The 25,965-nt window shown below is 34.1% G+C and overlaps 1 protein-coding gene across 4 annotated transcripts in view; it reads right to left on the minus strand.

Moving 5' to 3' along the window:
• Positions 1-5,415: 5,415 nt before the first annotated feature.
• me31B (ATP-dependent RNA helicase me31b) overlaps positions 5,416-25,965 on the minus strand; it is a 52,701-nt gene continuing 32,151 nt past the window's right edge. For 3 of the 4 annotated variants that reach the window (XM_089243042.1, XM_089243044.1, XM_089243043.1), the window contains 6 exons: positions 25,448-25,570; positions 17,836-17,964; positions 15,060-15,240; positions 11,105-11,316; positions 9,091-9,184; positions 5,416-7,576 (listed from right to left, as the gene is read on the minus strand). In XM_089243042.1, the coding sequence (XP_089099168.1) occupies positions 9,116-9,184; positions 11,105-11,316; positions 15,060-15,240; positions 17,836-17,964; positions 25,448-25,570 (714 nt within the window). In that variant the 3' untranslated portion in view covers positions 5,416-7,576; positions 9,091-9,115. The remainder of the gene's footprint in view (positions 7,577-9,090; positions 9,185-11,104; positions 11,317-15,059; positions 15,241-17,835; positions 17,965-25,447; positions 25,571-25,965) is intronic. The other variant, XM_089243045.1, reaches the window with a different exon arrangement.

A 25,965-nucleotide genomic window follows, 5' to 3' on the forward strand; every position in this document is an offset into this window, starting at 1 on the left:
GGTCTTGAATACAGTACGTACATTCAATTACTTTATCTTTGTCCTCTGTAGAGCCAATAGAGGGCACCAACATTTTCAATGAAAGTAAAAATCTCAAAAATTTGCACAAATGATGCACAAAATCATCATGAAATATTTTGAAATTATCGCGAAAAGAAATGATTTCTGTTTGTACGACTAATTAAAAAAGTTTGGTAAAAAGTTCAATGAAAAAAAATCCCCCCCCCCTTCACGTGTACGACCTTCAATCCCGTATATACGGGACGTCCGACATTCATAGCCCTACCCTGATATTTTATTCATTTTGACACCTTTGTGTAGAAGCAGTGTATATTATTTTCGTAATACATTGTAAGTTTGAAATTTTGTACTGTAATGTCAGTGAAAAAAAAAAAAAAAACTTTCTAAAATGTCCCAGTTTGGGTTTTACAATGAATTCCGTGTTTTGTCAGTTTTCAATTAAGAATTCCGGGATTCGTCCCGGTTTCTCGGGTACCTCCTCTGGTCACCCTAAGTATAGGCCTCGGAACAATCACTTTTCCCGAGGCCCCCAATGCTCGTAAGACGGCCTGCTGCTCAGTTAGTTATTATACCTTTCTTATTAATCTTTACAGGCAAAAAAACTGCGCAGATTGTACCAATATTCTGAATTTTCATTAATTGTTAAAATGTTTCATTTTTGTGGCAGAGTTCATATTTTTTCTGAATTTTCTTTCATGCAGAAATTCTTTCCTCCGATAATTTAGAATTTTCATTAATTGTTTTTTTCCATTAATACTCAATTTCATTGATAATCCTGAATTTTCGTTCACCCGGAAATTCTTTCATTCATTCCAAATTTTCATTAGTTCTTGAATTCGTTTCATTCATTAATTCTCATCCACACGGAAATTCGATCTTTCAATAATTCTGATTTTTTCCTTTATCCTGAAATCCTTTGTTCCATTGACCCTGAATTTTCAATTCAAATTTGTGCCTCATAAAAAAAGCCATTCAATGAAATTCTTTCATTGATCCTAAATTTTTATCATTTTTGATTTCTCGAACATTTCGCATTCATTTTCATCAATAACAGAATTTCCACTGAATCTGAACTTCCATTAATTACGAATTCTCATAAACATTTGTTCATTGTGCTCATATTTTGCTTTGGTGTTTTTCAGGGTTTCCTTTTGAAATTATTGTATCTTTCTTGAGTCCCAATTTTCTTTTCCCCCTGCCCAATTCATTGTCTTTTTTACATTAGTTCCCAAGAGGGGTAGCGGGTTCAGTTTTCTCTCATTAAGCGAATCTGATATGACAAGCGACCCATTTTTGGAAAATACGGTACATTTTTACTTCCAGAGGCGGATTTATGGTTTTACTACCTGTGGGCTGCACAAATTTCGCCGTCCTCCTCTCATTCTAGTTTAATTTTCTCAACTACTCTTTCCTCAAATTAGCTCACCCGCCCTTAGTGTGGGACAGGTGCGCTCCGCGTTTTCGGGGGGACCCGCACACTTGAGGTTACAATAATTTCTTTCCTAAATTCTTCCTTTTCATCCATTCTAGAAATGTGCATTTTCATCTGGAAGTTCTGGAAGAATTCCAGAAAACATATTTTCTGGATATTATGCTGAGGTGAAATCGGAAAGAAAAATTATCTTGTCTCCGCCGGGACTCGAACCTAGGCCCCCTCTTGCATACCGGTAAAGCATGCTACCATCTACACCATTGGAGACGGCCCTGTCATCCTCATTTCACGCACTGTAGCGTGAGGCATTAATAGCCTCTTACCTCCGGTATGCAAGAGGGCCGGGTTCGAGTTCCGGCGAAGATAAGACGACTTTTCTTTCCGTGTTCACACCTCAGCATAACATCCACAAAATATGTTTACTTGATATCTTGAGCTGAGAAAAAAAAAGTTTAATTCTAAAATTCATTTTCATCGAGAGAAAAATGTCTAATTCTACATTTTCATCTAGAAAGAATTAGTTCCGGAGTTTTCCCCAATAAACTTTGCAACGGTCTGAGCTCCCCCCCAGGAATTGATGGATATACAATACAATGCGTGTCCCTATGCGGATGTTCCCGAATCCCGTATATATGGGATGTAAAGCAATCAACTCTATGGCCCCCGAGATGAAAATTCAAACAGAAACGCATGAAATAAAAAGTAATCAATTGAGAATACCTACCGCACTCAACATGGATTTGGTAGCCTACAAGACCATTCGTAACCTCTATTCATAAGAAAAGAAATGTTCCAAAACATTGGAGAGAAAATTTGTGCAATTAAAGTAGAATTCCTTTAATTTTTGAAAAAAAACTCTGCGCGCCACACCCGATACCATGGCGGCCACTTGTAACGTGGGTTTTCGACCCCCGCCTTAACAGGAGTGACGACGTACCTAAGTTTTTACTATTTATTGTCATAAATTATATTGTACCAGATGTTATCGTGGGAGCCCGAATTCAACTGAGGTCTTCGCATCACCTCCACAAGGCGGTGGGACTGACAGGGCTCCAGCCTGACGATTCATCATTTTTTTTTTTGTTTTTCCGCACTATAAATTCATATAATTGAAGGGCGACACCAAAAATCTAAGTAAGCTAGTGGCCCCTCCTGAGGGATGTGGAGCCATGGTCAGTTGAACTCGTAGTTAGGAGGTTGAAGCCCTGTCAGACTATTGGAAGGCATATTCACGAATCAAGAGCTTTAATTATAACCATCACCAGAAAAAAAGCTCTCGTACAAAAATTCCGATTGCTTTTTACTGAAATAATCAAGATTCTAATCCAAGATATACAGAAGACTGGATGTTGTGAAGATATTTAGTATTTGAGATGTTAATTTTTTAAGGAAGGAAAAAAACTCGTCTCTGCCTCTACCGGGAGTCGAACCCGGGTCCCTCGATGCCGGACGAGTGCTCTGACCACTAAGCTACAGAGGAGATAGAGATTTTCCTTCGCCGTGCAATGGACAGTGAAACCGATCAGCTAATAGCTCATGGACGACGAGCCACCAGAGGGCTATATATATGACATGAATGTCGCTCTCCACTTGTTAATACAAGATATACATAAGACTGGATGTTGTGAAGATATTTAGTATTTGAAATGTTAATTTTTTAAGGAAGGAAAAAACTCATCTCTGCCTCTACCGGGAGTCAGGGATCGAGGGACCCGGGTTCGACTCCCGGTAGAGGCAGAGATAACTTTTTTTTTTTAAGGAAGGAAAAAACTCAACATCTCAAATAATAAATATCTTCACAACATCCAGTCTTCTGTATATCTTGTATTAACAAGTAGAGAGCGACATTCATGTCATAAGATTCTAATCATTGAATCATGGGCGTGTTCATCCAACACCACACTAAAGATATTTTTATTGTGGTATTGGTTCATCTGCGTTGTCGGTTAATATGTCCCAACTGCGAAATCTAAACATCTATCCCGAATAGCGAGCACCATGACCCCTACAAGGGTAGGGCCAACACTCCACTAGAAATATATATTTAATGTAGTGTTGGTCGACCTCTAGCGCACGAGGGCTCGGGACAAATCTTTTCTTCACTATAAATTCATTAGAGGATTCATCTCGGTCTGGGGAGTCCGGCTCCAAGTTGTGAGGCAAGCATGCAGAGATGCTCGCGGGGAGAGAAAAAAATGTAGTCCGACATGAAATGTGTTCTTTTTCCCAAATAGGTGGAAGCATATTCTTTTATTGCATCTGCAGACTTATTTCTCTAAGCACAAAATTTCGGTACCTGTGCGGAATGATAAAATGACATGCTACTTTATACAATATGGATACGATTGTTTTCTGCAAAGCAGGAAAAACTATGCACACGGAAGCATTCAGATTAAGCATCCATATTTTGTAAGTTTATTCACGATGAAAAAAGGCTTTCTTTGTTACTTTAGTCCATAACCAATAAGTGGGTAAATTTTATCAGCAAAATATGCTTTCTAGAAAATGTTTGAATGTTAAAATCCCGATTTAACCAATCCGTGTCGATCTCCAATCCTTTCACCTGTGATTGTAGTTAACTGTCGGTGAGAATAATGCCGTAAATTTTTTTTCCTTTACAATCATTGGAACGCTGACCCATCCGCCATTTTTGAACTAGTGTGCGTCAATATTAACTATCCCTTTCTTTCAACGATTTCCGAGACACTAGAAATCTCTACACCCATTAAAAATTGCAATTTTTTTTTTTTTAAAATGAAGGTAGGCCATCATCCAATTTTTCAGCAGGTTCAAACTAAGGTATAGGAAAACATTCCATTAAGAAATCAGCTTAATATCAGGACTCGTAAATGAATTAAAAGGGTTAGACATCTCGTCAATGCCGCTTTTTTATTTATATATATATAATGGTTTATAGAAATAAAGTTTTGCAAACATGCCACCTTTGGGACCAAGCCTCTCCGTAGTGACTATATTTATAAAAATTCAAATAGATTTTTCCCCAAAACCATATCGGGAATTTATCCAGCTCTGACGAACATTTAAATAACCTGGCCTTCAAGTTTGCCTTGAATATTTCTCACGAAATCAATGAAAGTATGATTTACTGGAACAAGACGCAATCACTGCTTTGTCATCTCTCTTCCGCTTTTTATGGAGAAACTAAATTATTAAACTTCTGGTCATTTTTAAATTCAGCGGATAAAACGTTTTCGGTACAAAAGCCCACCTGGGGATTCAACTTGCGGATAGCCAAAAACAAATCTACAACGACTAACAACTATTGCTTCACTTCAAATTTAGCTCTCGATATTCATTCTTTGCGTGACATTATGTATATTCAATAACAAAATTCGGAGAAATCAAAAACATACTTTTGAAAAAACGGGCAGTATTTTACGGAACAAATTTTATGACAGAAATCCAAAATAGTACGGCAAGTGCAAGTTTGTTACATTAGATTTTCACGAGGTTCGCTCGCTATGACCTTTTTTGTGCTTTATTAAATAAGCACCAAAAAAAAAAGAACCAAACGAGACAATTGTTGTGTCCCTGAAAATGGACGATATCTCGTCAACGGCATCGAGGGTTAATAAACTCGGTACAGTGGTCACCAATCTTTACGCTCCCAGATGCAAATGTCAAAACGGGCACTTCACTAATGTTTTAAAAACGTAAGTTTGTAACGCATTAACAGAACGCAAGTTTGTAATGCATTTCATTCATCCCCGAAGTTATGAACTACTGACAAATATTTTCATAACCATTCTGTGTTAGTTAAATTAGCTTTCACACCAGTTCGCAGATAACTATTACACAACTATATTCTGGCAAGAAAAATACCATTCAAAAAGTTTCCACCCAATTCAACTTGATTATATAATCAAAGTATTGATGTGTGTGTGTGAAAGCTGTTAAAAATCAACCAGTCAAAGACTACACAAAAAAAGATCCACAGCACATTGGAAGCCAATTAGAATTTATTCTTTCCAGGAAAAACCAGATTTTTTTTATATCTTTTATCAAATTGCTCAGATGCTTCAAACTTTTTTTTTTTTATGTTTAATATATACCCTTAATTACTTTTACCAGATATTTCCTGTTTAAATTTTGATAAAATTTTGTTTTCTTTTTCAGAATCTTTTAACAAAAGAAAAATTAAAATGTGAAAAACATGCGACCCACGACTCATTCATGATGTTGACAATCTCGCATTCATAACCTTAAAAGAGAAAACAAAGTGAGGCAGCTGAGAGTGGGTCGTGTTTCAGCTCGCACCCTCACAAGCCATGCATATTACCTGAAATCTGAGAAACAGTTCTAGAATTTTTTCCTCCAAGAAATGCTCGAAAGCAACAGATGATATGCATGGTGTTTACTCAGTCAAGTTCAACAGCTGCTGCCAAGTTCCCCAATTTTGAACACTAATTTTGAGGAAAAAAATTACAGCCAGAACAGATCTAATTGTGAAAAAAAAAATTGTAGGGAACAAGGAAGATGCTATTGAACTTTTAAATAACAACTCTGAAAACCTGAGGCCCTTTCCTTTTGAAGTTGAACAGCAGCAACATGACCGAAAAAAAAATTATACAACATGGCAGGATTCTTCTGCCTTTCAAACTCAGGTTGAGCGTCAAATGTAACGCACAATGCAAACGTTCCAGCAAAAAATGTCCATCACAAATAATCCTCTTCAGTCTTCCCTCTCAACAGGCATCGCTGCAAGTACACTGCAGTCCATTAAAATCAAGCTGCGAGGGAATATTGGCACAAGGTCTCTATGTTTGTATTTTCAGAGTTCAACGTAATATCTTCCAGGTGTCACCATATTACAACACTGGGCAACATTGGTTGCACGCAAGCACACATTTGCACAACCTCAAAAAATTATATCAATATTCTGTTCAACAATGCTGGAACTTTGCATTTGAAAAAAAAGGTATATATATATATATATAATATGTATATTTACATTAAACATTCAAAACACTTTCCCAGAGGCCTTTTTGAAAACAATTTTTTCTAAAAAAAAGGAAAAAAAAAGATTGTTCACCAGTGCCTCAGGTTCCCAGACTTTATATTTTTAAAGAGTGAACATTTTCAAGATTCCTGTCATTGATGAATGCTGCCCTTGATTCAAAAAAAATTAAAAAAAAGACCTCTGGGGATGCATTTTTTTGTTACATTTCAAAGTTGTAGTTTACAAAAATAGGTGTAGAAAAAACGCTAGAAACACAAGCAATGTCCATCTGGTACAGCGATAGCACAAGAGAGTTCATGAAGCAAGTCTTTCCTAAATGGGAAAGCTTGCCATGACCCATCTCATTCCATGTGTTAAACCTTTTTTTGAAAATGCCAAAAAAAGTAGTATTTTTTGTCAGGACTAGTTTGGGGGAAGAACAGCTGACCAAATGGACAGAGCTTAGAAACGGATTATTCCGCTTCAATATTTTAAACTCATCTTTTTTTATACACTAACAAATTTCTTTTTTATACCCAGTTTCCATTTCTGGGAACGATGACTTATTTACATTAATGACCAAAAAAGAATCATGTTTCACTGAAAAACAAAAATATTGCCATGAGCACATTTTGGGAAAGCAAAACCTTTGGTTGGGTGTTACACACAGGTAAAAATATTTTTGAAAAGTTTTTCCCATTTGATACATTTGCTTTTAAACTAACATTCGAGAGATACAAGTATTTGTACAATGCAAAATCAACATAAGTCTCTAGTGACTTACAGCAGGAGACCCACTCGAATACTTTTGTACACAAACACCTTCCGGCGGGAAAAAATTGTGCTAAAATCGAAAGCAGTAGAAAAAATATTGACGCTTGAACTGCTGTAAGGCACTATAACTCCTCCTGGAAATTTATACATTTTTTTTTTTTCAGCAAGTATGGCAAAAAACTGGCAGGGGACATGAGAATGATTCCAACCATTTAGTGTTTCCTGTGGACTCGCAGGTTAAAAATGTTGACTTGGCAGCAGGAGGCACCACCAGGTAAACTGCTTGAAGAGTCCATCTTTCTCATCTGCTCTGCAAGCACCTCAACTGAAGAATATTCTTTCACAAAAGATGATCATGGCCAGACGATAAAATAAAATTAAAAAAACTGCTGTAAAAAGAAAAACCAGAACAATAACTTTAGGTATACATGATAGGTAGATAACTTTGTATTTATTGCCATGTAAATGTAAAATACACAGAAATCTGAATTTTCCCCCCCCCCACCTTAACCAGCTATGAAGCCCGGGATGTCAAAACAAAGAAACTGGATACACAAGTTAAGACACTATATTAGGAATAAATACCATGGCACACTGATAAGGTGAAGTTTTGAAAAAAGATTTTAAATATTAATAAACTTTACTTTGGGGAACACAGGTTTTATACAAGTTATTTCCAAATAAAAAATATACAACAGTATAAACCGTCACTTTGGACATCTCCCCATATTGGACAGTTTAGGATGGAACAGGCCATAATCCTGTATGGAAGCATGTCAACAATACTACGTCATTATTCAACACGGGACAACTTCTGGGTACTTTTCTTGAATAGGTGGAGCTCAATGTCTGCTCTTTTATCTGCTTAAGTGTTAAATACTTGGCAATGAAGTTGCTATAGGTTTCCTAGTCTCTCACAAGCAGATTTAAAAAACGGGTTTATTGTTAACCTGCAAAATAGGGTGTAACCCACACAGTCTGGTTTTTTTCCCCTTCTTATAACTGTTACAAAACAGCTTAAGGAATAAAAGGTATCTCTGCATTTCAATTTTTTATGCAATCCTCAATAGTGTTCTGTAAATAAAGGATCATCATTTCCACATTTGCAGATGCAAAAACAAAGTTAAACTTAGCAATATGCCCATTGAATATCAGTTCAATATTGGGATATTTTGTTGAAAATGCATCAATGTTTCAAAAAATTTATTGAATACAGTGATTTTTTTTTACTGTCCGCAATTGAAGCTGTGTGTTGGAGCAAAATAACATGAAAAGCAATAGAATCAAAATCAACAGAAATGTAATATTTTGCGAGAAAACAGTTTTAATGAGCTAAAAGCTTGTGTGTGGTAAAACAAGTTTTTGAAATAAACACTTTTTGATCATATGGATTTGTTTATATATATCTGCAAATGTCAGTTTCGTTTTTGAATGGATTTAAATATTAGTGAAAGCAAGTTTTTCATAGAAAACAAAAAAATCAAAACATTTGACTATGTTAAAGATAGGAAGGTACAACCCACTCTAATGCAGACTTGATTGTACATATAGAAATATGTGATCTGCACTTTCCATAAGTCCACGATTCTCCAATTATGGTTACTCCACCGATTATCTTTGGAAATCAACTTTCAAATACCAGTTAACTGAAATGTATTTAAGATTTTATCCTGTATACCTAAAATATACACCATATTAGCCTACTCTTTTGAAATATTTAGAAAAAAAAAGTTACGATTTGGGTAAAAATTTATTGTATTTAAATAGTAAGGAAATTTAGCAAAAATGAAGTACCTGGTATTTGCCTTTTTATTACAAATTTATTTGACAAGTTGAATTCAGAGTCTCAAAAGTTTGACCAATTGATTGATTATGTTGAATAATTTCTCAAAAATCAACTTACTTATGTGCTAATTTATGAAGATGAACTATTTGCCACTTGGCTCATCTTCCTCTTCCAGCTGATACTCAGTGACATACAGGCTTTTGTCAATAACCTGCAGAGAAATAATGAAAATAATTTATACAATTGGTGACAAGATAACCTTATAAAAATTGTTTTAAATATTTAAAACAAAATGAACATTTCAACTAGTCAAACCCTGCTAATGGATCATTCTCGCAAAAGCAAAAAAGAGTGTTACAGGCGAGGCCCACACCAGCTAAAAAGATGCTTGTTGTAAACCAGTGGGTTCTTAACCTTTTCCCACACCACGCCCCTCTTGTGCAGTTCGATTTACCTTCCCATACCCCTTTCAATATGCAGTCTTTGTTAAAAATTTAGTTTGTAGTCAATTATTTGTATTCAAATAGTCAATTTGTAGTCATTATCCATTAATTCAAAAAATTTTAAGCTTAAAAATAGCAAAATTATGTCATTTGTTATTTTTTCACAATATTAAAATTTAGATTCTTTGGAAAGGGTCTATCCACAAATTATCACTTACATTCAACTGATTCATGGTTTTTGTTTCCACTAGTAAAAGGGATGCAAATTCCATTTTGCAAAGGCATGGGGTAACGAATGGTTGAAGCATTTGCAAAACCGCTGTCCTTACTTTTGGAAATTGCACCAACTGAACACAAACTTTCCAAATCAAAATTTTAATATATGCGCTGGCTCGTATTTCAATGAAATTAAATTACCATCATTCATAAAATTAATATGGAAAAGAAACAGATCTAGTTAATATTCATGTAATCTCATTAATAAGAAAACTTTGCCCACACACACACACACACTATAGCTGCCAACTTTGGAGGAGAATATATTCAGGTTTTCGTGCGGATCCAAATTCTGCTCAAAAATAAATGTAAAAAGGATCTTTAAACATTTAGAAATTTCTCATTAGTAAAAGAAATTTTAAGGATATTTTCCCATTGCAAAAACTGTGGCACTGTGTAAGTCATTGGCAATCATGACCAGTAGCTGAAAGTCCTTGGGTTATATTACCTCTCAAAAATCAAATCTCGCAAACCAAAAAATCTCCGTCGGGCCTCAAATAGGACATATGGATAAAGCAGATGCATGTGATCATGCTAATTTTAGATTTCGAAAGGCAGGATTGACGTTTGCTGATCGGCTCTGTTTTTTCCCCAAAAATGAAATATTTTGTGATTTGACGAAATGGCAACAATTAACAATGCTTATAAAGAAGTTTTCCCCTAAATGTAGGGATTTCTTACAATCACGAGCAAAATTTGAGAATTTTTCTGGAGTCCAGGAGATAAGAGTAGCAATTCGGGAGACTTGGCAGCTATGATATGTAAGCATCTAATAATTTCATTTATATAAGTGCCTCCCCAAACCCTTTCTAGCTAGGAACATTTAATTTCATGCAATACATTTCTGAGCAAAAGCTTAAAATGTCAAAACGGCATTGAAAAATTTTAGTCGCATTCCAATTTCCTTGAATAAAATATGAGAGTTATAATTTTTCCCCTCTATATCTCACCACTAAAAGTACTGGTTGTGAACCACTATCACAAACAAGTAATTTTTAGTTGAAACTAGAAAACCTTTCGAAACAGTAAAAAAATGTAAAAATAAATTCAGACAATTCCATATTTTGTTATGAAAAACATTTTAATTGAATTTACAGTAACTAAAATTTTTTAAATTAATATCCCTGATACATTTATATTTGGCTTGAAAACAAGAGACCATATTGTATTTAATTTTAAGATCAAAGATCAAATTCTGTCAGTCCTGACAAAAAATTAAAATCAAATTTTTACGTAAAAATAATCTACATAAAATTTAAAAAGCAGAACAAGTTTTATATTCCTTAAAATAACTAAAATCATATGCTCAGCCACTAATTAAAAGAAAAAAAAAAATCATGAAATATTAATCTTTCCGCAAACGTATTCAAGTTCAAATGTAACAAGTTCTGCTTCAGAAATTCAAAAATTACCTTTGGAATGGGTTTGATTTCTGTACCCAGTTCTTGCTCAATACGGTGAAGATTAAATCTATCGTCATAAGTAATCAGGTTTATAGCAATGCCAAGGTGACCAAACCTTCCTGATCTGCCAATTCGGTGCAAGTACGTTTCAGCCATCTTTGGGAAGTCAAAATTTATGACAACATTTACAGCTTGGATATCAATACCTCTAGTAAAGAGATCTACAAGAAAAAGATATATAAAAAGTTATTTCAAAGTGTCTAAATAAATAAAAATGAAATATATAAATATATAATATATAAGAAATAAAATAAAAATAATTTCAGAAAATTGCTGACAAATCTTGGAGACATTGCCAATGTTTTAATAAAATACAGAAGAAAGCGATTAAAGTAAATTATTTCCCAAAACATTCTGCATCTCAATTAAAGATAGAAATTTTCATTTTAGTAAAAAGTTCAAAACACAATAAAGCCTGCTAAGTTGATCTGCAAGTTATTGCCCACATGATTAACTTTTATAAAACTAAAAAAAAAAAAAAAAAAAAAAAAAAAAAATCTATGTAACGCAATAGAGCCTATGTAAGATAGACCTTTCATAAATCAAAATGTCTTGAACTAGAAGAATTTATAAGTTTCAATAATTTATTTAACCTAGTTGATAGAGGTAGAGTAAATCATGCATTAAACTGGTTTGCAATCAGTGTCATGATAAATACATTTTGAACAGTTAATGATGACTGTTTGCATGAACTTATAAGATATACCACTGTACTTTAGGACAGTTATACCTACGGACATTTCATTTTAAAACAGGTAGAAATGTAGGGTGGTGGTTCCTAGCGAATGTAAACCAGTGATAATCAGTTGCTCACAGGAAACTAACTCGTGGAAGACTTAAGGTAAATATAATTTTTTTACTCTATTTTGAAAAGGTGAAAGTTGGATATTTTTGCTTTTCCCTCTAATTTTTACGATTTACCACAGTCACAGTTTGTTGCTTTATTTTTGATTTCACAATCAAAACCTTGACCTATCTATTATCTCCCTTTAGAAAACAAAATAGCTCAAGTTACACCTTTGAAAACTAATTTTGTCATCAGGAAGCTTGCAAAAGCCCATTAACAATGAGAATTTCACACACACACACACACAATTAAACAAAATGCTGTATTTAATCTAAAATCAATCAATCCCGCTTATAACATTCCCATTTAAAAAGTTTTAATTACAACTTATTTTTTGTGGTCCCAACTAATTTCTCATTAAGATTTCTTGTTTAAAGCAATTTCCCACCCAATGTTTTTATTAGTTTTTTTTAAAAAAACGTTATAAACGGGATCCACCGATTATTAAGCACACATATTTACTAATAAATCAATGTATCAATTCCCTTCCGACTGATTTTCCATTTAGTTATAGAAACCTTAGCTATTTCAACAATATCTCTTGTGATTAAATTTAAAGCAAATTAGATTCTGACACTTGTCTTCCGATTCCCATATTCATATAAATACTTGTGGAAAGATTTCCCGGTGGAATGATTTTCTTAGCCCTTCCTGATCCATTATGATTTAACTACTCAGACAAGCTAACATTGGCTTAAAGCTCGTCAGTAATGATGAATGTTAAGCTTTGCCATGAGGGGGCAGGGATTACCCCCACGACATCATTACAATAAAAATTACTTAAACTTTTTAATTTTAATTCAAAGTTCATTAGACACAGCACCTCAGTGACGCTGGAACCTAGAGAGCTCAGGCAACATGACCCCCCTTCTGAAACAAGGTTCAGAAAAGTCACTAGTCCATTAATTCATCAATATTTAATGCAATCCCAACCTGCATATACCCTTGTGCGCCGTAATATACAGACGACTAACAACCCTACACACCCCCCACCCATCCCTGTTTTCTTCGAATTGCTCCTACAATGAAAATTTTTTCTGACAAGTTCCACGAGCTTGACCATGAAAATAAAGCCGGGTTCAGACCTGCCACGCTGAACCATTCAAAAACCTGTTTTTAGCCCACATCGTGGGACAGTTTTGACGGAAAACAGGTTTTCACGCATTGGGGCATCAAGTGGAGCCAACACCTTTTATAACAGAAAGCCTTCGCATGACATCCATTGGATAAAGCAGGCCGATGTATGCGAAATCTTTACCTTTTTGCAGTATACGCAATGACTACAGGTGAAATGGACAACTTCAGTGACATCACGAGCTTCGCACAGCTTTCTGCTATAAAAGGTTAACACCTTCTACAGCAGAAAGTTATGTCTACTAAGTGTATGTTAGTAGAGCGACGGGTTTAGATGCAGCTTTACAGATTACCTTTCGCACAGACAAAACAGATTGGCCCAAGTTGGTATTCTCTCGAACTCTCGCACACACGTATACAAATTCATCGGAAGCATAATTTGTACAAGTAACACCTGTGCTAAAAGATGAAGTCTATAAGGTCGGGATTACACTATAAAAGTTTTATAAAATTTTGTTTATAAAACTTGAAAAATGCAACCAATAGGTAGATCAGTTAAGTTTGCTCGAATGTAACGTGTTTATTGGTTACGTTTTTCAAGTTTTATAAAAGAATTTTTATAAAAGTTTTATAGTGTAATACCAGCCTAAGGCTACAGTATATGAAAAAGGGAAATACCCAGGTGAAGATGAGATTTTCAATAGGCATTGTTAAAGATGCAGGAGAATATGCTAGCTGCTTTGTTCACAAATTGCCTCACAAAATTAGATGTGCCAGAAGATTAGAATAACGCAATATGATGATTCTTTCCAAAACAGGCGAACAGAAATTATCTACCAATCAGTCTCCTATCAGTAATTTATAAAATCTTCAAAGTGCTGATGCATAGGCTTGAATCCACATTGGACGAAGCCCAACCAAAAGAACAAGCAGGTTTTTAAACTGGATTTAATACAATAGATCACATCTCAACAATCAGAGAACTCAGACACGAGGAATACAAATTACCATTGTGTATGGCCTTCAATTCTGCAGAAGAATATGGTGCATGTGTGGTTTAATAGCATTTCTAAAAAAGGATGGAATACACCTAGAGTGGTGATAATTACTAATACAATATAGAATCTTATAGGACTGCTCAGGAAGGAAGTGATGTGAATGTTTTTCTTCCAAGTAGAGCAATAGAAGAGAGATGGTACCTAGTAAAATAACTTTTAGCATTGCCACACTTAATTCAGTGACAAATTGTTATAACGGATACTGCTTTATAAAAAGAAATACATTGATTAATAAAGTAAAGCAAAAGCAAATAGAAAAAGGTTAAATATAAAAAAATACACATCTTTAATTTTGATATCACTATAACAAGTTTATACGATTTATAAAAATTTCGTGATCATGTGCTCAGTAATATAAAATTAGAAAATAAGATTTAAGAGCACAATATGAAAATTGTTTTGGGACGAGTGTCTTTAGGCCAGGATTACACTATTAAAGTTTCATATAAACATTCATTTATAAAACTTGAATACAACCACTAAGTGTATCCGTTATATTCAAGCTAATGTAAAGGCTTATTGGTTTTTCAAGTTTTGTAAAAGATCTTTAATCAAACTTTTATACTGTAAACCCAGCCTTAGGTTTTAAACCTTCAAAAAAAAAAAAATTCCATATTAAGTTCATTTAAGTTTCATTGTGAGAACCATGGTAGGTTTTTCTTTATACATCCTGTATAAAGTTTGATATAAATAATTATGCGATTTAAATCTGAACACTGAATTATTAAAATCAAAATTTAAATATAAATTTAGCCAACACACTGGTATTACACAGTACCAAGTAAATTACATGCATGAATATTCATACCAGTTTATATATTTTGACAAGAATCCATAGGATCGTAAATTAACTACAACACAGTTGCCTAACATACAATCAACTTCCATTAGGGTTTTTGGGAATATTCAATAAATCAAAACTTACCAGAACAAACCAGGTTTCGACAGAGGCCAGCTCGAAAGTCATGGAAGACTCTATTCCTATGCTGTTGGGACATTCGTGCATGAATATAATAGCAGGAATAACCAAGCTCTGTTATCTTTTTTGCCAATAGCTCAACCCTCTGAGTTGAATTACAGAAAATGATCGACTGATTGATCTGAAGCTAAATTGACAGAAAAAAAACTATGATCATGCTAAACTAAAAGAATGGTTTGGTTTAATACAGCAATTATGCTCATAAAAATATTTAAAAATTTATAATATCCATGATAAGCAGTTGACATTTTTTCACAAATTGTTTCAGTTTACTCTTGTTTTCATGATTTCCTGGATATCAACTCAAAACACATAAAGGTCTTCGGGACACTATGTTTACTTTGATTTTATGGGCAACCATTTTTGGATTTTCACATACGACCATTTCACGAGTGTACCGTGAATATCGGGAATCCGGTAAAAAATTAAATCTACGACATCCCTGCGGTGAGAAAAAGATCATGCAAGAACGGGACCAACGACGACTGATGAGAATCATTAAACGTGACAGACGTGCAACCCTTCTGTAAATTGCTGCAGATTTCAATGCTGGGCCATCGACAAGTGTCAGCGTGCGAACCATTCAACGAAACATCACCAATGTGGGCTTTCGGAGCCGAAGGCCCACTCGCGTACCCTTGATCACTGCACGAAACAAAGCTTTATGCCTCGCCCCGACAACACCGACATTGGACTGTTGAGGACTGGAAACACGTTGCCTGGTCTGACGAGTCTCTGTTCCAATTGCTTCGAGCTGATGGACGTGTACAGGTATGGAGACAACCTCATGAATCCATGGACCCTACATGTCAACAGGGGACTGTTCAAGCTGGTGGAGGCTCTGTGATGGTAGATGGTATGGGACATATCAGGGGGTCCCATATCACGCCAACTGCATATGTCTAGATACAACTGACAGGTACGTAAGCATCCTGTCTGATCACCTGCACCGATTCATGTCCATTTTGCATTCCGACGGACTTGGACAATTTCAGCAGGACAATGAGACACCCCACACGTCCAGAATTACTACAAAGTGGCTCTAGGAACACTCTTCTGACTTTAGACACTTACGCTGGCCACCTAAATCCACAGACATTAGACATGATTATTGAACATATCTGGGATGCCTTGCAACATGCTGTTCAGAAGAGATCTCCACCCTCTCTTACTCCTACGGATTTATGGACAGCCCTGCAGGATTCATGGTGTCAATTACCTCCAGCACTACTTCAGACATTCGAGTCTATGCCACGTCGTGTTGCAGCACTTCGCGGGCTTGTGGGGACCCTACACGATATTAGGCAGGTTAACCATATTTTTTGGCTCTTCAGTGTATGTACCTGTATGCAAAATTGAGCAATTTGGTCACAAATTTAAAAAGGTCAAAAATGGGTTTAAGACTTCCTACAGCCATCACATTCAAATGAGTAATTATGGTACATCTTAACACACATTTGGCAATTCAATTTTTGTTTTATAACAAAAAAAAAAAGCTATTTACAGAACGATATTAAACTTATTTGGAAAACCTGTTATGCAAACTTTTGATTTAATGGTTTCTACTTATGCTTGTCAGTAATACGTGTAAATATAACACCTTTGGTTTTTCTTTGACCACTTATTTACTGCTTGTTTCTCTTACAGTAATTTGTAATTGTACGTCATTGAAGCAAAAACAGCTTTTTGTAAGCTTGCTGCTCACTTGTTCATTAAAAAAATATTAAAAAAGATATTTGAAGAAAAAAAAAATACAAGATAGAATTTTATGAGTGAAATAGAACCTATGCAGTGGGTCGTCATCAGGGAGAACCCCCATGATTGGTTTGAAAATAGGTGTTTCTAAAGGGTGGCTATGCCCGATTGAATTAAAAATACCAACCTTTGTTCCCTGCCTTATCAGAAACATGTTGGGCGAAAAAATTACAATGAAAAAATATGAAGAAATACAATACCAGAAAAAAATATATAAAGAGGTTCAGATTATAAGCAAAATGATACATGAGAAAAATATATACCAAGTTACAAGAATACAGATTACAGGGAATATTTTACAGAGATTAAAATTTCAAAAAATAAATTAAAAAGGTCTAAAATTAATCAAAAATCACCGGACATACCTAAAGAATAAAGAAACTTGTTTCGAAGATTCTTTTGGAAATATTAAAAAGGATGGGATACTGTTGCCAGATACAGCTTTGAAAAGATTCAGGAGTGCTGTATTGAATTCCTCTTTAAGATTACAAATCTACACATTTGTAAACTGAGTATTTCTGAATATTTTGGTGTTTGAATGACAGTAGATTAAACAGTTAACAAAAAGTTAGTCTTTTCTATTGTCATATACGCCTGTTTCCCCATTTGTTTTTATATATTTTTATATCCAGGAAATTTATTTGGTAGTCTGTTATGGTTTCTCTCAGAGAAAGCTCTTCAGGATAGGTGTTTGGGGGGGGGGGGAAGATGGTGTTAAAATTAACACCAACAAAATTTTCAATTTAAACTACAGAAGTTTCAAAGAATACACCATATAATAAATTACAAAGGATCCAAAATTACCCGTAACAGCTTGATATTCAAATCTTGACATATTTGAGCAATGTATTAAAAAAATAAAGATGAAAAACAAAATCCAAAATAAACTAGAATTAGAATCAATAAATAAAGCTTAATAGACCTATTAAAATTTTTTTACAAGACTGGTCTGAATATTTTTACATACTTTAGAGAATAAAGTGTTCAGACAATGAACCTTCTGACGCTCTTGCACAAATGCATAATACTGTGTCACACCTTTGAGAGTTAGCTCATCCATCAGATTTATTTCATATGGATCATTCAGATGCTTTTTCTGAAATAAAATTACTTCATGGTAATAAAAACTCAGCTATCCATTGGTTTGTGAAAAATACCTAAAAATTTAAACAAAATATAAAACTAAAAAAAAATGTTTACCCAAGAAAATATACTTTTATCTTCACATTCAGCACAAAGAAATTCAAATAAACTATTAGAGACGTCCTTTGTTTTGCATGATTAATTCAGGGGTGGGAAGTGACTAAGTCCATTTCGGAGCAGCTTTGGAGCAGCAAAATTCAGGATTTGGAGCAGCAAAATATGGTATTCGGAGCAGATATTTATAAATTGGAGCAGTGAAATTAACAAGAATATTTTCGTTAACCCACAACCCTTTTCAAAATAAAACTGCACTGTCTTTTGTTATCAAACATCTTTTCGTCAGCTTGATTTTTGTTTTTGGTGTTTTAGGCTTTTGACACCTTGTTTGAAAGAGCAGCTGTCATAAAATTTTTTGCACCCGTCTATCTAAGATGATTTTTGCTTACTGAGGGCACTAATTGCTACCTTGAACAGCAGCACTTCAAATGAGAGTTAAAAGAATTTTATAAGTTTTCAATTTTTTTTTATACTTGGAAAGAAATTGTTGCAAAATGGGAGAGAATTTCGGAAGAATCAACACAATGTTTGGCGATTCAGCACTCATTATCTGGCGAGATTGGCGATCTGACACTCGTTATTTGGCGATATTGACGATTTAACGCTCGTTATTCGGCAAAATTGGCGGTTTAACGCTCGTTATTCGGCAAAGTTTCTGAACTAACATTCCTAATTCGGCGGACACGCGCTTTTTACTCCCGGAATGAAAATTTTTGTCACGAAACATCGGGATTTAACATATGACAATCGACTACAGTAATTCCTGCTGCTTCCAGTGGCGACTTTTTTTTTTAAACGGAAACTCTCGCATTTGCAATTTAAAGCTGAAAGGCATTGCAAACCATCTTCAGTTCCACGATCACGGACAATATCGGGGTTTCACGATGGAAAGCCCGATGAGGGGCCGATAGTTTAGGTATAGTGGAATAAAACACGCTCTTCTCGAAAAGAATCGTTTCGTGGCTAGCAGGAACAAAAATTTTTTGCCGTCCTTTCCTGAGTTCCGGGCATACTAAAGCAAAATTCGTTATTTGGCGCAGAAAAATACGAAAATATGCTATTGGAGCAGGATGGCGCAAGATATTAGTTTCGGCGCAGTGCGGAGCAATTGGCGCAGAGTTCCCACCCCTGTTAATTGGGTCCACAAAATGATCGTGAAAGATGAAAGCGAGTTAAATTTAACATGGGTAGGATAAGGGATAACAAAAAAAGCAAACCAAACTTCCAGCAGCAAGACAAATTTTTTTCCCCAATGAATTATTCAAAACAAATCTTATCAATTTAGGCTAAATGAATAAATTTAATTTGTTTTGATTTTGGAAGCTGGGATTGTACCATTACTTCTAATTGATTCTAGCGAGTGAATGTTCTCTTTCCTGAAGAGCCCGATAGGATACAGATTTTTTTTTTTAACACTAGAACCGCGGCACTTTCGGTATACCTAGAACCGCGGACAGGGTCAAATTGACTCGGACTGTGAAAAAACGGTGTTTCATACCGAAAAATGGGATTTTTTTTAGATTTCTGGGATTTTCTCCCTTCTCTTATTCAATGTTGTTGAATTGCATATTCTTAATGGAAAATTATATTTGTTTATGAACATAAAACGAGCTTCAAAATTAGCTAAAAAATGATGTAATTCAGTAAAAATAAGATTTGGTATACATTATTTACTCTATTCAGTCCAAAAACATTTTTCAGTTATCCCATAATATGACAAAGATGTAAAATAAGCATGTCAAATTAATTATGAGAAAGTCTATAATATGATACTGTCAAATAAGTATTGATTTCTTACTGATAAGTGGAATTTATGATTAGCTTGAGGAATTTTTTTTCATTATTCTTGCACATTATTCGCATGTTGAAGTTACACAGCCCATGCAAAAATTAAGTTTTGTTTCCACATATTTTTATGTTACCTGACATCAAACTCATTTATTTTTATTTATTACTGTTATTATTTTGATCGCTAACGCACGAACGGTTCCTTTTGCGCAAGGGCAACGCGTATGATGAACAATACGATTTTAGAGGAACTGATTTCGAAAAATAGTTGTCTTTCTGTATTGCTCTATACAAAATATAGGAATTTTTTTATAGTGAGATCCAGGATATTGTAGAAAACGTCTGTGATGCCATCTTCACCAAACATTTTCTGGGCATTTGATCGCTACAACAATGATCGTTACACTTTTGAACTGTAGTGTGAAATAGTTTGTGTGTGTGAAAACTTTTTAGGGCTACTACTGCCAATATCGACTGCCAGATGAAGAGTGTTGAATTATGAAAAGCTTATATCGTTCTTTCCTTGATAAATTGCCATTGTGGCATCATTGTTCCATACAACTGTTGTTTCACTCTTTTTATTGCGTCAGATAATATTGCTCTTCGATTACATCTCACCATCTCTATTAAGCTCGTATTTTTTGGCTTTTAGCATTTGAGCCAGCTTCAGTGTAGTGAAAAGTGTCGGTTGAGGCATTTCTGCCCTAGCTCTCAAATGGCTTGATCAGTTGCATCATTATGTGCTCTGAAAGAGACAGATTCGTTGGACGCTGATACTTCAAGGTTTGGAAATCCATTCAAAACGTATTTGGTGCAAGCCAGAATTTTATTACTTTTCTGTGACATCGTTTGCCTACAGAAATTACAACAGGTTTTTTCTAGAATTAAACTTTTACACTCCCAAAATCTTTATCGAGTCAGTCAGAATTCCAGGTATTCAAGTTTGCAAAGGAAAAAAAATATTTAGCTCTTTTTGCCATTCCTCCATTGAAAAAAAAAATAATCTGCTCTGACAATGAATTGGCTTTGAATTTGAAAGACTTTTATTCTTCACTATCTTCATTTAGAAATACTTTTTAGAAAGGGTAACCGCTTCCAAGAAAATTCTACACCCCTTTCTTCCTATAGAATAGTACGTTGGGTCAAAATGACCCAAACCGCGGTTCTAGGTATAAGTGCTTATAACTCCGATATACGAAATCTGAAGATAATAAAATTTTTGTGAATTAATACTCATATGATATCATGAAAAGTCACGAAATTTTTTCAACATCTGCGCCTAAGTTTTTGAGATAAATGGAAACAAAGTTTGATTTGGGTCAAATTGACCCACTCCACGGTTCTAGTGTTAAATGAAAACAGTCAAAGATTCAACTGAAAAGCAGAATTCTTCATCTATTTATGAAACTTGAGAAACAAAGGTGGAGAATTCTGAATAGGCCTATCCCTCGCAAATACACATGAAAATTCTAAATCAGGACCTTCTAAATTAAAATTCTGATGCCATTGTCGACAGGGTATGCCATTTTAAATTGGCTTTCTTGATTAAAATAATTTAAATTACTATTTTTTTTAATCTGATTTAAAATCAAAATTTAAATATTGTTTTTCCTTACATAACTTCAACGATATTAAAGTAAAAGTAACCTGGTATGGTATGTATGTTGCTGATATGCAGCAAACTTCATGATTAAAAAGAAGTATAGAAGTTCTTTGGGGGTCAGAGATGACATTGACGCACTATAATGCGTCAAATACCCAGAACTTAATATACCCAGAAAAGGACATGTAAAAATTTTGTACACACGTCCTCCGGGACGTGTTTTCCTAGTTCTAAGAAGAAAAAGAAAAACCTCCAACTTCCCCCCCCCCCTTCTTTTTACCATGTATCATGATCGCACAACCTTGAAAAAGTGGATTTATTATTTTGTAACTGTACTGTATTAATGTACATGCGGGTTGTTGACAAATAAGATGAGGGATATCTAGTTGCTTCCCTGAATGAGAGGCCGCTTAGTTGTCAAACTTTGGAGTTTTTATTCCCTGTGGATTTTCTTCCTTCCGGTTACATACCGGAAATTACAGTACTTCAGCATTCAAAGACAGCGTCTATATGGTGTAAATTTGCCTTGTTCCTACAATATTACAAATGAACATTTTTTATAGTAAAGGATTGGAATGGTCGTTCAAGTTGTAAAAATTTCTCGAGATCATGGAAAAAAAACGAATCTAAAAACTACCTTGAACATCCACAATTTTGTCATCTAGCTGCTATGTGGTAGCCATCGTTTCGCATCATAAAAATCACAGGTGTGTATGCAAAATCTGCTTTCCGAAAGGCAAAAGGATCTAATTCTTCACAAAAAGCTTGGGGCATTAACACTCTAAAACAATTTAAAATTAACAGATAGCATAAAAGAAATTTTATTCCAATATTTTAATTCTCCACAGGTTTTTGATTTTCAGGGGGGCAGGGAAGAGGCCTCTTATAAACCCAAAAAAAAAAAATTGATTTTGGTAAAAATCCGGGTTTGGAACTTGCAATTGGACAATAGTAAATCGGCTAAAAATATGGTTTTCTGAGGTTTTCAAATTTTGAGTTGGCTATTTCTTTAAAAAAAATTCTGGTACAACACAAATATGTATACATTAAACTTCAAATGTATGCATTGCCAATTTGGAAGATAGATGCAAGACCGCAACTAGAGACGGGCAAGTCTAGTTTCCCCTGGCTCTGGACTAGAAGGGGCATCAAATTCCCCCTTTATAACTACTGCTTCTACATTACATAGGTGTGCCAAAATATGTGCTTGCACCCATTTGAGAAAGTATTTAGTTGCGATGCTACATAGATGGCACCACCTACTGAACACACCAAATGTTGGTGTTGTGTTCAGTAACACATAAGAACGCTTAAGTTTCTCCACCACAAATCTGACATAGCTCTCATATTCAGGTGTGAAAATATATGGCAGTTAAATGGCAACAGATCAGAGAGTACCATCAGGGCGGGAAAATAAAATCATTTTACCAAGAAAACCAAAGTATGAATAGGGAATAAGATAAATGTCAGAGGAGAGAGAAAATTGAATTTGTTTTAAATTTGATCAGAAGATATTGAAAGTACCAAGATTTTTTTTAACGAAATGTAAAGTCAATCAGAAGGGAATTTAGATTGATTTATTAGTAAATATATATAAGTGTCTCCAACTGTTAATTAAAGTGGATCCTGCTTGCTTTTCAAAAACAGTCATAAAAACGTAAACAGGAAAACCCTTTAAACGAGAAATCTTAATGAGAACTACTTATTATAGACCACAAAAATAAGTTGTACTAAGTGGAAGACGTTCTAAATGGGAGGAATGTTATAAATGGGATCAACTGTATATTTGTTTTAGATTTATTACATGTGATTCCATATGTCAAATTTTCAATGCTAATAAGTTTCTTTGGAAGCTTTTCCTTCTAGTAGACAATGAAAGTAAATGAACCTTTGAATAGAACATGTTTTTAGAAATGAATTAGTTGATTTACAGATACCTTCTTTTCCTGCCCAGAACATGGTCCACAGCTCATTCTCAACGAAGAAATATAAGTAGGTGATCAAAGAGCTGGGGCATGCTGGTAGAAAATTCAGAGATACCAGTGAATCATAGGGAGAGATGGGGGACAATTTTTTTTAAGGACCCAGCTTTCACTCAAAAAGGATGATTTTTCAAATAACCTGGGTCTCGGGTAAATTAGAGTAGTGGCATCTCTGGGGGGGGGGGGGGTAATAATTAAATTTAATAAAACAATCCCTAGATATATTGCAGAAAGAAAGCTGCTCTATTTGAAGATTTTGTGCATAGAAAAAATTGTAGAAAAATATAGGTAGTTGAACTTTGCACTTAGCTAAACTTCACTAAGTATTTTCAATGTGGCATTAAGGTTCCCGATTAAAAAACATAAGCATAATTTTTTGTATAAAGCCTTGAATTCTATGCCCTAATTGCTAATTCAAAATATATATTGCATCAACATAAATATCATTGGGCTTTTGACTATTTTTTGTATTAAAATCTATGTTTGCTCGGTTTTTTTTAACCAAACTCATTAAATCTGTGAAATAAAAATGTGCAAACTATTCAGCAACATCATGCAAATCAGAAACACATCCACCGATTGTGCAAGAAAAACAATCTTGTCAAAAGAAGTTATTTTATTGATGCTGAAGGGCCCGTTGGTTGGACATAGAATGAATGGAGATACCTGCATCATACGCGAAATACAGAGTTGCCTTAACACATTCACTTTAGTTACATAAGCAGATTTTTTACTCATATTTTTTGCTTGTAGTTTATTAATGCTGAATAAAATTTTAGCAATCAGGAGGAGAAAGCAGGTGATATCTTAATCATTAAGAATGCATATTTTCATTTGTTTTAATTAATAAGCAGCCAATTAATTTCGATAATTTTTAAAAAATTCTGGACTTTTTCATATCCTGAATCAAATTCAACGGGTTGTCATTTTAATTATGTTATTTGATTTGCAAGCCCTTTTCAAGATTATAGTTAGATTTTTAAACTAAATTGTCTCATTTGCTATTTCTAAAATTACCTTTTCAAAATCAAGTTATAATGAAATCATGTAAAGCAAAACTAAAGCGAGGGATGCCTGTATTAGACTTTAAATTAAAAAGACTACCATCAAGCCAATTAAATAGATAAATTGATTAAATCACAAACTTTGAAGTTTATGGAAGATATTCAATGATACTAAAGTAAAAATAACCTTGTGATATGCATGTTATTAAAATGTGATTATATTTCTTTTAAATCATGAATTTTAAAGATCTGACAGATATTCTGTATTTCTATGTCTTCTATACCTGAAGTTCTACCATGTCAAATCATATATAATACATTGAAATAGAGATGGGACAAATATTTGTCTGCTATTTGGTATTCGGCCAAATATCTGTAAATCTAAGCACAACAAACTCATTTAAAAAATAATACATAAATGAAAAATTTATGGATTAAATTTTGTGGTGTATATATCCCTTTATGTGAAAAGGGTTATATCAGGGTGAATTTCTTAGATGAGTAAAGGATGAAAGTGAAAATAGAATCCCATTGACATTACACAAGTTGACTAACTAAAGGATGTACCTAGACACGAAATGTATTGAACTGATGAAAAAGAATTATTTTTCTTTATATAAGTTGTAAATTTTATAATGCATTACTAGTTTATGGTAAATGGTTGATAATTCCTTGATTAGATACAGAATTGCAACAAGTGTTGAAAAATTGATTCTGAAAGTATAATAGTAAAATGTGATACATCGTTAAATTTCATTGTCAGTATCATGGCAAATAAAAATCTTCCAATTACCAATTTGATATTTAAATAAATTGCATAATTACAATTCAATATCAATCATTTGAAATTACCAACAATTTTATTTTCAATTAAATGCAACAATTTTATTTGCAATTGTGATGAATTTTAAGAAATATGATATTCTGTTGCCAAATATATTTGGTATTTGGCCAAATCACTGTTCGTCCCATCCCTACTTTGAAAGTTAAAAAATTCCATACCATAAACTGTTCAACAGTAAGCGGAAATGTAGCCGAATAAAGCAGAATCTGCTTTTTCCTGGGTAAAAAGCTGATGACCTTGTCCAAGATTCCTTTGAAGTCTTGGGACAACAATTTGTCTGCCTACATAAGAAAACAATTTTAATAAAACTTTATTTTAAATAAGACTTCACAATTCTACTTAAAATTCAATTCTGCAGTGTCTGCTTACATTAAAAAAAAAAATTAACACCTTTCAAAGATCATTCTTCATAGCTATATATAAATAGGTACCAGGGAATTTTCCACGTATACATTCATACACACACACACACAAAACCTTTAGCTTAATCACCTTCAGATACTGTTGCAAACACTATTCATTCCATTGGATTAGAACACCTTGTGCAAACATTCAAATATTCATTTACTTCGATGTTTTTTTCCCCCATATAAGCACTGAATGGGAAAAATAGACAGTATTAGATTCTATATACAGCGATACCTGAACTAACCAATACCTTGGCTTAAATTTTTTG

The sequence above is a fragment of the Pholcus phalangioides genome, unplaced genomic scaffold (genome assembly GCF_987345545.1).
Source record: "Pholcus phalangioides strain wild (caught in Gottingen) unplaced genomic scaffold, Ppha-v1.0 ptg000015l_1, whole genome shotgun sequence".
In the NCBI taxonomy this organism is placed as follows: domain Eukaryota; kingdom Metazoa; phylum Arthropoda; class Arachnida; order Araneae; family Pholcidae; genus Pholcus; species Pholcus phalangioides.